The sequence below is a fragment of the Zonotrichia albicollis genome, chromosome 7 (assembly GCF_047830755.1).
Source record: "Zonotrichia albicollis isolate bZonAlb1 chromosome 7, bZonAlb1.hap1, whole genome shotgun sequence".
NCBI lineage: Eukaryota > Metazoa > Chordata > Aves > Passeriformes > Passerellidae > Zonotrichia > Zonotrichia albicollis.
Window position 1 is genome coordinate 14,717,719 of NC_133825.1, and position 13,811 is coordinate 14,731,529.

Here is a 13,811-nt window from a genome sequence, read left to right on the forward strand (position 1 = left end):
AAGTATCATGAAACTGAAAAGAAAAGTCTCCATTGCCTCTCAATGAGGGGAGTGGGGAGCTGTGGAGGGAGCACAGGGTCAGGAACACCTCAGTGCCCACCCTGGAGTGAACAGGGCAGGGGAAAACAGGGCACAGAAAAATCTCTGCTTCTCTTGCCTTTACATTCAAGTTACACCTGATGTTTCTTCACCTTAAAGAGTATTTTATTCCTTTCAATTTGCAGAGGCACTGAGGAGCTGACCCAGTTCACAAAGAACATTGTCTTGAACAGCCAATTCCCCCTGCAAAGGCAGGGCCACAGCACCTGCTTTAATGGCCACGAAATGAAGGCAGTGAACCAGGCAATTGCCTCCACAAAAATAAAATAATCAGTCCTTGGGTCAGTTCCTTACTTGAATTTGTAAATTCCAAATGAAAAAGGGAATAAATTCAGTTTTAAATTGCAATGACTGACTTGATAAGAATTTGAGAAAATGCTGATCACACAACCTGAGCATATGAGCAATAATACACCAGACTGAAGAGACAAAGCTCTGAATTCTGTTATTCTGACAGGCTGGGGGACATCTTATGCACAAATCCTGATTTCCAATGCAAATAAAAGCCTGGCTTTGCTCAAGCCAGGTTGAACCCTGCAGCCTGATGCAGTGATGGGCACCATTTCCAACTGAGTCAGCTCTACCTGGGAGCTGAGACAGACCAACAAGTCCCCTGTTCCTGTCCTTCTGCTGATTTTATACAGAAGAACCAAATTTTGAAGGGTGATGCTTAAATTCAGGTTTTGTGACTAGGAGCAGGAGGCTGGGAGCTGCTGTTGAAACTCAGGGTAATGCAAATTAAAAAGGAGATTAAGTTCAGAAGAGATGGACAACATTTCTCATAAAACATCCAGGAGTGAACAGAGGTCACATAACAGAGACCACCTATTGAGAAGGATCCAAACAAGTCTTAAACACCTTCCCAACAGAAACATTCAGAAAAATGAAGCAAACAGAAAAGATAGGGACAAAAGCAGAGATGAAATGTGATATTTTTGGGGTTCCTCAGACAGAGGAGGAATGATGAATCTGACTTCATGTTCTCAGAAGGCTAATTTATTATTTTATGTTACTATATTATATAAAAGAATACTATACTAAACTACACTAAGGAATAAAGGATACAGAGAGAAGGCTAAAAGATAATAATAAATCTCGTGACTCTTGCCCAGAGTCCATCACAGCTGGCTGTGATTGGTCATTAAGTTAAAACAATTCACATAAAACCAATCAAACAATGACCTGTTGGTAAATAATGTCCAAAGCAGCAAAACACAGGAGAAGCAAATCAGATAATTATTGCTTTCATTTTTCTCTGAGGCTTCTCAGCTTCCCAGGAGAAGCAGTCCTGGGCAAAGAGATTTTTCAGCAAATATGATGGTGACAATGAAGAATTTTGGGACTGTTATAAATCCTGGTCCTTTAGGGCCCAGCTCACTGATTAGGACTCAGACCAACCTTCGTCAGCAAGGCAGCAACAGGCCACTCACAACCTCTGCTGTTTTTCCCTTAAATCATCCCCATCAGCAGAGCCAAGGCAACAGCCAGGCTTTTAGAGGAACATACACCCAGGATGTACCAAGAGCAGCCACCAACAAATGCTGGAGATATTCCCTGGGCAGTGCCACAGGCACTGAAATGCCCATCAGGAATTAAACAGCTTGGATCTGCAAGTCACAACTGTAGAAATTTCCCCTGTACTCTTCCCAGGCTCTTGCTCCTCCTCCAGAAGCCCCACTGTGAAAAATGTGTATTTTAGGATTGGCTTTTCACAAATATTAAAATGAATATGTGTTGTATTAGAAAGTTATGCTATATTAATCTTTTTAGTAGTGTGTTAAATCTAGTTTTAAGTTATAACACAATGTTAAAATAGAAACTATACTATGTAAGATACTTAAAGAAAGGACTTGCACCAGACAGCAGCCACAGGACACCCAAATCTTTCAGAGAAAAAGAATTTATTGCTCCATTATCAGGAGAAACAAACTTCTTCCCACCTTGCTCAGCCTTGAAGACACTGTCAGGATTCAGAGGCAGGAGCTGACACTGCCCAGGCAGAATCCTGTGTTTGAATGGAATTTATGCATCATGGATGAGGTGTATGAATATGCAACAGGCTGTTGCTTTTAAGGGTTAATCCTCTGTTAACGTGGGTCCTTTTTTGGGCTTATTTTGCCCAGAAAGAGGTACCTGGACTGTCTGTAACTCTTTGTTTTTATTGTCTCATATTGTCCTAATTCTAATTGTCCAATCTAATTATATTACTATTTTTATAACCATTTTATTACTTTTAAACTTTCAAGATTTTAAGAAAACAAGCGATTGGAGTTTTTCACACCCACCCTAAGCACAACCCATGCTGCACTGCCCTCCCCTGGACAAAAACAAACCATTCCAAACCTCAAGTTTGAGAATGTCGTGCTGCAGCTTGCGCTGGAAGTCCAGGAAGTGGGAGATGGTGAGCTTGCCCTTGAGGTCAGCCCCGAAGAAGTAGGTGGTGAGGGCGGAGTTGAAGCCGGTCTTGAGGGTGTTGCCGGTGGTGGAGCGGTCCCGGTGCCGCATGCCCATGCTGGTCTGCGAGCGGATGATGCTCTGCACCTGCACACACAGCAAGGACGGCACAGTCAGAGCCAGCCAAGAGCCTGTGGCATCCTCTGGGGGGTACCAGCTGCTGTTTCTCTGTGCTAGAAAATGAATCCACCAACATCAGAGGTTTATTGTGACCGTGTTCACAGGGGTTCTTGGATGAGAGAAGAGATGAGGATCTGATTCCATGTTTCAGAAGGCTTGATTTATTATTTTATGATATATATTACATTAAAACTATACTAAAAGAATAGAAGCAAGGATTTGATCAGAAGACTAGCTAAGAATAGAGTAAGAAAGAATGATAACAAAGGCTTGTGTCTCAGACTGTCTGTCTGAGCCAGTTGACTGTGATTGGCCATTAATTACAAACAACCAACATGGGTCAATCACAGATGCACCTGTTGCATTCCACAGCAGCAGATAATCAATGTTTACATTTTGTTCCTGAGGCCTCTCAGCTTCTCAGGAGGAAAAATCCTAAGGAAAGGATTTTTCAGAAGAGATGTCTGCAACAGTTTATGTCCAAAAAGGAGACAGAGGAGTCCTTTGACTTTATTCGAATAAAGGAAGAGGTCATGGGGCATTTCCCTGGGATCTCTCCAATTTTTGGGGGACGCAGCCTCCTTTTTATCCCAATTTCCCAGCCCCATTTCCCTTCTCTCTTTTTCCATTGGTTGAGGTACTTGGAAGGTACAGACTTCCCAAAACACCTGATACCATGTTGGAATTCAGGGCATCTCTCTGGCTGTCCTGGATTGCCAGGACCCCTGCCAGGGGGCTCAGGGACCCCGACACAGAGCCCAGAACATCTGTGGCTTTGATTATGACCCATGGAAAAAATTACCAACCTTATAAGAGGATCTGCAAGCCACAAAAGTCTAAGTAGAATAATGATTAGTTTGTCACAGGGTGAAAAATAGATTTTTTTTGATTTTTAGAATGGGGGTTCAGGAGGCAAGATGGAGGAATCTGGGCATGTCCAGCCTTTCTCCTTCTTCTTCTTGGCCTCCATCTTCTGTGGTGATGTTGGCACTGTTGGATTGGTTTAGAGTAGAAGCTCACAGTCTAACATAGGTGATGGGTATTGGGAAGTTATGGTAAATAATGTACACATCACCCCAAGGCAACATCACCCCAAGAGTGTCAGTGCCTCTGTCTGTCTTGCTGAGTGGACCTCAGCAGGCCAGAGAAAGAATTTTATAGATAAGGCATAATAAACAACCTTGAGAACGAGAACTGAAGAGTTCTGACTCCTTCTTCAACTGCTAGGCTGGGAAAAGAGACTTTCTAATGCATCTTGGGGTCACCAAAGATTTCCCTCTAATGTATAACCCTCCCTTTTAAGTTTTAATTCTTATGGAATTTAGAGGTTTTTCTTCCCCATTGTTTCTTTCATCTTTCAATGTCTAATTTCCAAACCTAAAGTTTATTTGTAAAAGCAAATATCTTTTTCCATTCATCAATCAGTGGAATCCTTCCCATTGTTTATCTCACAGCGCTGGTTTTATCTACCAGCAGACCCACAGCTTGTCTGGAAAGACAAATCTTCCATTCCTCTCATCTGGGTCTGGATTGAAGGCACTTGAGACAGTAGCTCATGTTCAGACTAAGGTGTTTATTATTTCTTATCAGTAAAACAGTCTCACTGCTGTGAGTTCAGCAGCTTTTCATTAGAAGGCACAAAATGGCAACAATCTCTTGTTCCAAGGGCTTTTAAGACTAAGGTATCCAATTAAGAACTGACACCTGGATAATTTTCCCTTTTAACCCAATAACTGATCCCAAAGAGCTGCAATGGGGACTTTTCCACCCAATTACAAAATGCCACCCAAACCCATGGAGAAGGAGAAAGAAGCAGCAGGAAGAAGAAACTCAGGGTGACACCCTGTGCCCTCCATCTTGCTTCCATCCACAGCACACTAAAAATCCCAAAACCTCAATTTCTCACCAAGTGATACACCTGCACTGCTCTCTATAATGTATTGCACATTTTTGTGGGTTTCAGTCTATTCTGGAGTGTAGGAAACTTTCTCCATGAATGAGGGACAAAGTCAGTGCTCCCCTGGGGGTCAGGGCACCCCAGAGCAGACACAGAAATATTCCTGGTGCCCTGGGTTTCCACAATCCTTCTTTCTTTTCCTCCTAAAACAATTCTCAGGAGACACAACAATTAAAAAATTTGGCTGAGCTTAAGAGAATCACAGAATGATTCAGGCTGGAAGTGACCCTGAAGACCATCTAGTTCCAAAACCCTTCCATGGGCAGGGACACTTCCCACTAGACCAGCTTGCTCCAAGCCCTGTCCAGCCTGGCCTTGAACACCTCTAAGGATGAGGAGTCCACAAACTCTCTGGCCAACCTAGGCTTTGGCTTTTTCAGTCCATTTTAAAGAAAGAAGAGAATCAAGTGCTTAAAATGAGTTTTAGGAAACAATTCAACCAGTTTGCAGATAATCATTCTAGAGCTCATCCCACCCCTGGTCAGCAGAGCAGCTTCTTCCCAGCAAAATCCCAGGAGGTGGGGAAGCTGCAGCAATCACAGAATTCACAGAATTACCAGGTTGGAAAAGACTTCCAAGATCATTGAGTCCAACCCAGCCCCAACACCTCAACTAAACCCTGGCACCCAGTGCCACATCAATCTTTTCTTAAATAAAAGATTTTCCCCACATCCAGGGATTGTAGGGAAGAAAAAACTCTTCAAATGTTTTAGAGCTTCCACTCCTTTACTGCCCATCCTTGTGAGCTCACAACACATTTCTTCCCACTCATGCACAAATCCTGGGGTTTTCAACCCAAGGGCACCCTCTCCTTGCTGCCTGCTGCTCTCTGCCACAGTTGGAAGTTCCTCCATCCCTGGGGCTGTCCCACCCAGCACAAAAGGCTCTTCAAAAGAACTTCCCTACCCCATAAAAGATGCCAAAAGGTTGACCTTGAAGGATGTGACAGCCTGAAAATCCAAGAGTGTGTTATTTTAAGGGTTCTGGGCATATTTAAGGGGGCAGCCAAGCCAAATGCAGCCATGTCCCCTCTCCATCCTCAGGTATCTCACTAAGCTACCAAGTCCATCTGAGTGATTATTGCTGGGGTATGAGAAGCCAGGCTTATTCTCTGTGTGTAACTTACCTCTTCCAACAAGGCAGCAAAAGGATTCATATTAAGGACAACAAGTTTGAAACAGAAGGGAAAAAAAGCCACCTGACAGCCCAGGCTTCCCAAAGTTCCAGCAACCACCCCTGCTTTGCCATCAGCCTCTTCCCCCTGCTGACAAAAGCTGGAAGGGAGGAAGAAAAGCAGCTGCCAAGAGCTCCAGCTGTCACAAGGATGCCAGAACCTCATTATTGTGGTATTCACTGTGTTCAACTTCTCCTAATGAGAGTGAGTGCTGGAACAGCCCCAAAGGGGATGCTCTAGAGGAAAACACCACACTATTGCTGCTGGGTTCACCTTGCTGGAAACCCTGCCTCCCCCAGCCAGAGACTGCTGCCTGTTCTCCCACAAGGAAAATCAACTAGAGGAGAAAATAAAGAGGGAGAAAGTACAGCAAAGAGGTTTTGAGGCTTTTTGGTCACTCTGATGTGAGGAAGGATGTGGGGTGACCTAATTATGGCCTTTCAGTGCCTAAAGGGAGCCTGCAAGAAATATGGAGAGAGACTATTTACAAGGGTAATGGCTTTATACTGAAAGAGAGGAGCTTTAGACTACATTTTGAGAGGAAATTCTTCTCTGTGTGGGTGGTGAGGCCATGGCACAGGTTGCCCAGAGAAGCTGTTGCTGCCCCATTCCTGGAAGTGTTCAAGGACAAGCTGGACAGAACATGAAACAACCTGGGACAGAGGAAGGTGTCCCTGCTCATGGCAGGGGGTTGGATTGAGATGATCTTTAAGGTCCTTTCCAACCCAAACTATTCAGGAATTCTCTGATTTTTGCACTGCAACTCCTCAGTTTGCTTTGTGCTTCACTGTTAACTGTGAGCTCTGCATGCAGCACAGTTTGGAGACAAATATTTATAAACTGTCTGAAGCAAGGCAATTTAAGGCCAGCTTGGAAAAGTGCCCCTGTTTCTACATCAGTGTTTACCACACTGCAGACTGCTCCACAGAGCAGCTTTTCCTGCCTGTTATTTATGTGGAATCCTAGGGCTCTCTTTTCCTCTCCCATCTGTAACAAGTGTTGGACAGGTTGAAAATCCACCTGTGGGCACTGGAGCCACAATGATTGAAGCAGTCCCTGTTTTGGGTAATCCTTTCAATGATCCAGGCACCACTGCAAGGAGCTGCCCTCACCCTAGCTCATCAATCCTGCAAGGACAGGGAGCTCTGAGATGCTCCACTCTTTTTTTGTTCCTATTTCAGCCTAAGTGTTTGTCATGTTTCATCTTTTGTACCAGATGAGGGGAAAAAAACAGATTAAAATAGTTAAAGACTCAAAGAGAAATCACCAGTAACACTGCATGCACGTTTTCTACTTTTCAGCCAGCTTTTCTTTAAAAACAGAGGAGTAAACTCACAATTTATATGCCAAAGGATGAAGAATTGAAGGCAATACTGATGCAGGCACCACATTATTCAAGACTAAGCACATGCCTCAACTGGATAAAAACCCTGAAATTCTTCATCAAGGCAAGAAGAAATGAAATGGTTTTTTATTAGGCAGTTAAAGCCTTCAGCTAAGTCACATATAAGCTCAATTACTGAAGTAATTTTCTTTCCTGATGAGGTTTTCAAAGATCAGTGAGAAGAGGAACCTGCTGTTGGCTGCCTCCAAAGAGAAGGTGTGAGGGAGGAGTAGGAAGTTCATTCCCACGTGCTCACAGCCAGCAGGGATGGAGTGATGCTTCCTTGGTGTCCTTTTCTTCCCCCTCTTCTTCCATCCATTCTCCCCAAAACGATGTTGCTCTTTTAAAATGCTGCACAATCCCCTGAGAGGGTCAGTTCCAGCAGCTCCTGCCAGGTGAGATTAACAGCACAGAGCTGCAAACCCTGCCATCCTTCATGCTCTTCCTGAGGTATTTCCATAAGGAGTGAAAAACAGGATTTATCATATAAACAATTGTTTGTAATGTTAGATGTTTGCATAATGAGATATATGTGCCTCCCACTGGAGCTGTGTTTGTTCTTGCAGCAAATCAGTACCTTCACAGATATCTTCTCACTTTCCAAAACACTCCTTCATCCTCTTACTCTCAGCCTTCACCCAAATATTCTGATACTAACCAGGAACTTTATTCCTTTCTATACAAGCAGTGACACAGATAACCAGCTTAACAAAAATACCCTTCCCTTCCTAAGGATATTTATGTGACTTAATGCATGCATAACTTCCCCTGGTCTACTGGATGATTTGAAATAATTGAATTCAATTTTGTACCCTCATCTTCACAGCAATTAGGAAACATTCATCTTGTAGAAATGTTCCTTTTTCATTTTAGGTGGCTCTAATAAAAAAGCCAAACGTGACACCTGAGTTAACACCTTGGCACCACTGCATTTTTAGTAGGAGGTTAATTGTTCTCTGCTTTTCTTAAATTCATCTATCTCCATAATTGATTTCATTCTAGAACACTGCAACTACCATAAATCACCTTTTGGGCTGTTCAATATGATCACATAGCTGCAGTGGAGTGCTGTCTCCATGCACTATGCAGATAGAAAGAACAACAGTTGTTTTTACTTGGGGAAAGGAAGGTGCTGGGACCCAGGACATCCCTCTGGCTGCCCTGGGTGATTTGAGGCCTTGGCAGGGGACTCAGAAACCTTGGCACAGAGTCACAAACACCTGTGCCTTTGATTTTAGCCCCTGGAAACAATTACCAACTTTGTGTGAAGAGTTACAAGCCACAAGGGTTTGAGTAAAATAATAGTTAATTTGTCACAGGATGAAAAAGCAGAATTTTGGGGATTTAGAATGGGGGTTCAAGAGGCAAGATGGAGGACTATGGGCATGTCCTGTCCTTCTTCTTCTTGTCCTCCATCTTCTGCTGGGATGGTGACACTGTTTGATTGGTTAAGGGTAGAGACAGACTGTCTAACGTAAGTGATAGGTATTGGAGAATTATTGTAAATAAAGTGCAGGTAGTTCGTAGTATAAAAAGCCAACAGCACCCCAAGGGCAGTGACTGTGCCACAACCCGACCTGCTGGACAGACCTCAGCAGGTCAGAGAGAGAATGGAACAGATAAGAGAAAATAAACAACCCTGAAAAACAGAACTGAGCAATCTCAACTTCTTTGGTCACAGGGCTGGGAAAAACACTCTTGAATACCTGGGGATGATCTCAGCCACAGAACCCCAAGAGGAAGGAATGTGACCAAAACCCCAGGTTTACATTAAAAGCTGTCAAGTGAAGTGATGTCAGACTGCAGATCAACACACTCCACTCTCCTCAGAGTCCAAAGTGTGCATCTAAACCCCTGCACTTCCCCAGATCTATTCCATGGCTCTGGAGCAAGCTTGTTATGATGACACCATACACACAGGTAATAATTTAGGGAGGATGACAGCAGAAGATTAGAGAGGGATGTAATTCAACAAACCTCCTTTGCCACTAGTTCTTCCCATTTATAGCAAGTGCCCCAAGCACAACCTTGTGGAGACTCTTCTGCAGTTAATTACTCATGGAGCCAACTCATGAGTAAGAATCTGTCCCTGGATTCTCCAGGGCTGCTTTGTTCTTGGGTAGCACTTTGTAAATGCATTCAAATTTCCTTTTATCAATAGCACACACTGGTGATTCAGGATGTGATTTCAGGGTGTCTGTAAGTTCCCAATTTCTTAAGGCTAGAAATAGGCAAGGAAAATCACACTCTTCTGCCTGGGGAGGGTAAATCTTTTCCCCACTGCCAGCTCAAGCCTTCAATCTATTCTCACTCAGACATGACCATAAATCACAGCTTATAGGAAGAGCTCACCAGTACCAGACATGAAGGCTAAACTCATTAAAACACCTGCAGCCAAGTCCCTGTTGATGAAGCCTTGTAAGAAGTAGAGGACTAATGAAAATATGCTCTCAATAACACTTTTTAGGATTACACTGGAATAAGTGGATAAACCCTCCTCTGAAGCAGACTCACCTTGGCTATTCTCTGAAGACAAAATTAGGGAATGCAGTAGAAGCTGTGAAGGCAGTAGGATCAAAATCCCACTTTATCAGTAGAGTGAAAAAAAGTTATTTTTCTACCTTGAAGGTGACTTTTTGTAAAGAAAATGTTACAGAATCATAGAATGGTTTGGGTTGGAAGGGACCTTAAAGCTCATCCAGTTCCATCCCCTGCCACAGGCAGGGACACCTTCCACCAGACCAGGTTGCTCCAAAGCTCACACAGCCTGGCCTTGAATGTTGGTGGCAAAGTCACAGGAAACCTGAGTTTGTCCTGCTGGCTGTCCTGGTTGAATGAAAAATTTTCTCTTGACTCATGCAGTTTAAAGAAACAAACAGCAGCACTGAAGCAGCACAGCAGAGCACAGAAGGGAAAGGTGCAAACCAGCACTGAGCACAAAAATGAAGGCAGTAACACCACAGAGGGATGCTGTGCTATGGCTCAGGCGCCACAGCACTCCTTGCTCAACTTGCCTGCTCAAACTCCTCCATGTCCACCTCGCCGTCGCCGTTCAGATCAAACATCTTAAAGGCAATTTCAAAATTCCTCTGGGGAGCTACATGAAAAACCCAACAAAACACAAAAACCAGTTAACAAAGATACAAAAGCTCCATTAAAAAACAGCACAGGTTCTGAATTACTTTATCCAAAAGAAATTTTGCTCAATTCTTTCAATTTTAGTGTTGAAATGCAGCTTGTAGGAACCTCTAGCTATGAGCTTCATGCTACTCCTTTCACCAAAGGTCTTGACAAGGAGTTGCAAGGAGGAGATATTTCTGGAACATTTATTCTATTTACAGGTGGAAAAATCTGGAAAGCAAGATGGCACCTGTTATTTCTAATGACAGTTAACAGAAAATGAAGCTGCAGCAAGAGCTCCAGCCTGTTCCACGCAGTCCAACACCAGTTAGGCCAGAGGATGTTCCCCAGGCACTGCACTCTGTGCTTCCCATGGGTGAGGAGCAGAGCTGGGATCTGGGCACTTCTCAGCTCCTGCCTCCCTGTACAAATTTAAACCAATCATGCCCACCCTGTCTGAGCCCAGTCATGGCACTGAGATGAGCTGTGGGCTGCAGCTCACGAGCTGAGACGTGGCTGTACCTCATTTTTCATTGCATTTAGTCTCTGCTGTCACGGTCTATTTAGTCAGAACTGCAAAGGCATCACTTCCCAGCCAGCCACGCTCTTTTCCCTGCATCCCACCACAGGATTTCAGCACATTTCCATTTTGGGCTCTGGAACCCATCACTGTTTGAAGCTACAATGCAGCGCCACAATTTTTTCCCAAATTAAGTTAATATATGAGGATTTATCATGCTCTGCTACTTTCAAATACACACCTCCTACAGGATTTGTGGTGTTTGCTGGGATTTCTAGGGAATCCTCAAGGTTATAACTAATGCTAAGGCTGTCATCTTAAGTGATCAGTTAAACTTAGCTGCTTTTTTCATTTCCCACATCTAATGTAGATCACTGGTGAGGTTCAGCTCTCTTTAATTTCATCTCTGCAATCAACTTTTAATGTTTCCAGTGGATGCTCAGGGTATAATGAGGTTTTGCATCCACTCTTCTGTGGGAAGGCACTTCCCAGACAGGGGTGGCAGAGGGTAGACAAAGAGGAATCACTCAGACAAAAGGAAATGAATATGGAATTAAGTGAACTAGATTTTGGATATTTGTTACAGCTCCAGTTCAAAACTTTCACACTGTGTTTTCTCCTTGCTATAATAATGACAAGCACTTTATCAGGGAAGGATTCAGCAGACAGGTTAATGAGAGCCTTTTCCCAAACACTCTGTGCCCAAAATAGATGAGTGAGGGCATTGGGGCTGACGGCAGGGACAGCCTGTCAGGACCTGTTTGATATCCCCAGCACACGTGGTGCTGCTCTTATCATCCTGCACCTCCAACTTCCCCCTGCCAACCCCTCGAGCCTGGAATTCCAGACACCACGTGCAGGAGCAGCCTCTCCTGTGACCACAGCCACGTGCTGGGTCATCCCCCCTTCAGCCACAACCCTGCTGGGCCTCCCACAGCTCCTCTCTCCTCCCTCCTTCACCCTCATTAACTCAGTGTTAATTGACCTGGGGACAGCCAGTCCCCAGCACCACCTTCATAATCTCCCCAATGATACATTAAATTTAGGGGATTAAGCCTCCTCTGTATCCCTCCAGTATCTCCAGTGATTAAGTCCCCTTTTCTTGAAGAGCAACAAGCTTCCAACTACCCCCTTAATATTTCAAGAACATGTACAATTTTATTCACTTTAATTGCAAGCACTGCGTGAAAGCCTGGAAGCAATTTCTTCTTATTAGCCCCAAAATCTGGCACCAGGGAAATGGTGTTTCCTCTATGAGGAAGAGGAGGAACAGACAAAACTCTCATGCAGTTACAAGGTTGTAGAAAAAGAGCAGTCAACACCTATTTCTTACCTCATTTTCTCTACCAGGATATAATGATGTTGATTTAAAGATTGGGAAATCTGTTATTCCTTGTGAAAAACTGTCACAGGTTGGGTTTTTTTCTCCCCTTTTATGGAAATAGATAATAGCACATCCCATTTGTGCAGAACAGAGTAAAACACTCACTTGTCCCTCACAAGGGCCATTTCCCTCCTTTTCCATCTCTAAACACACATTTCCATGAGTAATGTATCAAAGCCCCAGAGAAGAACAACACCTCCAAAATTTAAATGAGCAGTTCAGCATCAAAAATCTGCAGGGTCAGTATTTTCTAAAGGCAAGGAAGGGTGGCTTTAAATTGGCAAATTCAATTACTTCACTCCTGCAGCTAATAAATGGCATGGCTGGTTTCTTCCTTTGATCTACATATCCAGCTCCAATTACCTGGAATGACACTTCCATCCCAACAATGTGACCCTGAGCCAGGGGAGCAGAGGGCACCCACGACAATTAGCTCATCCCACTGCTGCTCAGGAAGGAATGTTCATTAGAGATGTACGCCCCTGGTGCCCAGGACTGGATTTATGGGGCCTGGCTCAGATGATTTCTGCCTCTCCCCTTGGCTGGGATGCTTCTGGCCAGGATTTATGTGGGAAGAGCTGCCCCAAGAGCTGCCAATCCCACTGTGCCTGCCTTGCCCATTACCTCAGCCTGCACAAGCTCCATTCCCTTCCTCTTCCTGCACTTACATCCCTCAAACTTAAAGACCAGAAAAGCAGCAGACACCAGATTGCCCAGCTAAATGTAGCCTTTCCCTCCCTCTTCTACTTTGCCCCCCAAATTTTACCATTCCCAACTGCAGCATCTCTAAATTTCCCCACTGCCTCCTTAATTAAGATGCCACCAAACAAACCCAATATTCCTCCTGCAGTGGTGTCCAAAGCCATTTAAAGGATCTTTGGTTCTCATATGGCCTAATGCCTGCCTTGGTAAGGGAAACCACCTCTGGATTTGCCCCAAGTGCTCTGCTGCATTCCCAGCTCTCTCTGGTTGTGTGAGCTGTCTCCTCACCATCCTTTTCTACATTATTAAAAATAGAGACTGCTTCACTGCAACTGATTTCCCTTGGGCAATGAGGCAGAAACTGTTCAGGGCAACTGCAGTTTCCTTTTTAGCTTTATGTCTATCTTTAGATGTTCAGGAGGATCCTCCAAAGCATTAACATGGAAGCATGGAATGGTTAGGGTTGGAAGGGACCTTAGAAATCACCAATTTCCAATCCCTTCCATTGGGCCAACATGAGTGAAAATGTGGAGCAGTAGCCCACACCACTATCAGTGAACTCCTAGCTCAGAGATATATGGAAAGGCCCATATATACAGACCTAGGCATAGATGCATGGAAAGATGTGGTTGAAATGATCCTTTAGATCCATAACAGCACCAGCTCTCCATGCCAAGTTGTTTTTTTCAACTAACCCAGGATTTAGTGCAAAGGGCAATTAACACTTTTCTTTATTCACTTGTTCCAATCAAATATTTGGGGACAGAAAGAAAGCAAATAAAGCAGAACCCAAACACAGGAATGGTGAAGAGATGAGCGTCCTCCAGCAGCAAACAAATAACAAGTAGCAGCACTGACCACAAGGAAAAAACCCACTTGGATCCAGCAGGGCAAAGC

General features: G+C 44.1%; 1 protein-coding gene across 3 annotated transcripts in view; it reads right to left on the reverse strand.

The window, feature by feature from the left end:
- The window catches only part of MICU1 (mitochondrial calcium uptake 1), a 92,929-nt gene that overhangs the window by 27,024 nt on the left and 52,094 nt on the right, over positions 1–13,811 (reverse strand). For all 3 annotated transcript variants that reach the window (XM_074544364.1, XM_074544362.1, XM_074544363.1), the window contains 2 exons: positions 10,203–10,285; positions 2,443–2,640 (listed from right to left, as the gene is read on the reverse strand). In XM_074544364.1, coding sequence (XP_074400465.1) covers positions 2,443–2,640; positions 10,203–10,285 — 281 coding nt within the window. The remainder of the gene's footprint in view (positions 1–2,442; positions 2,641–10,202; positions 10,286–13,811) is intronic.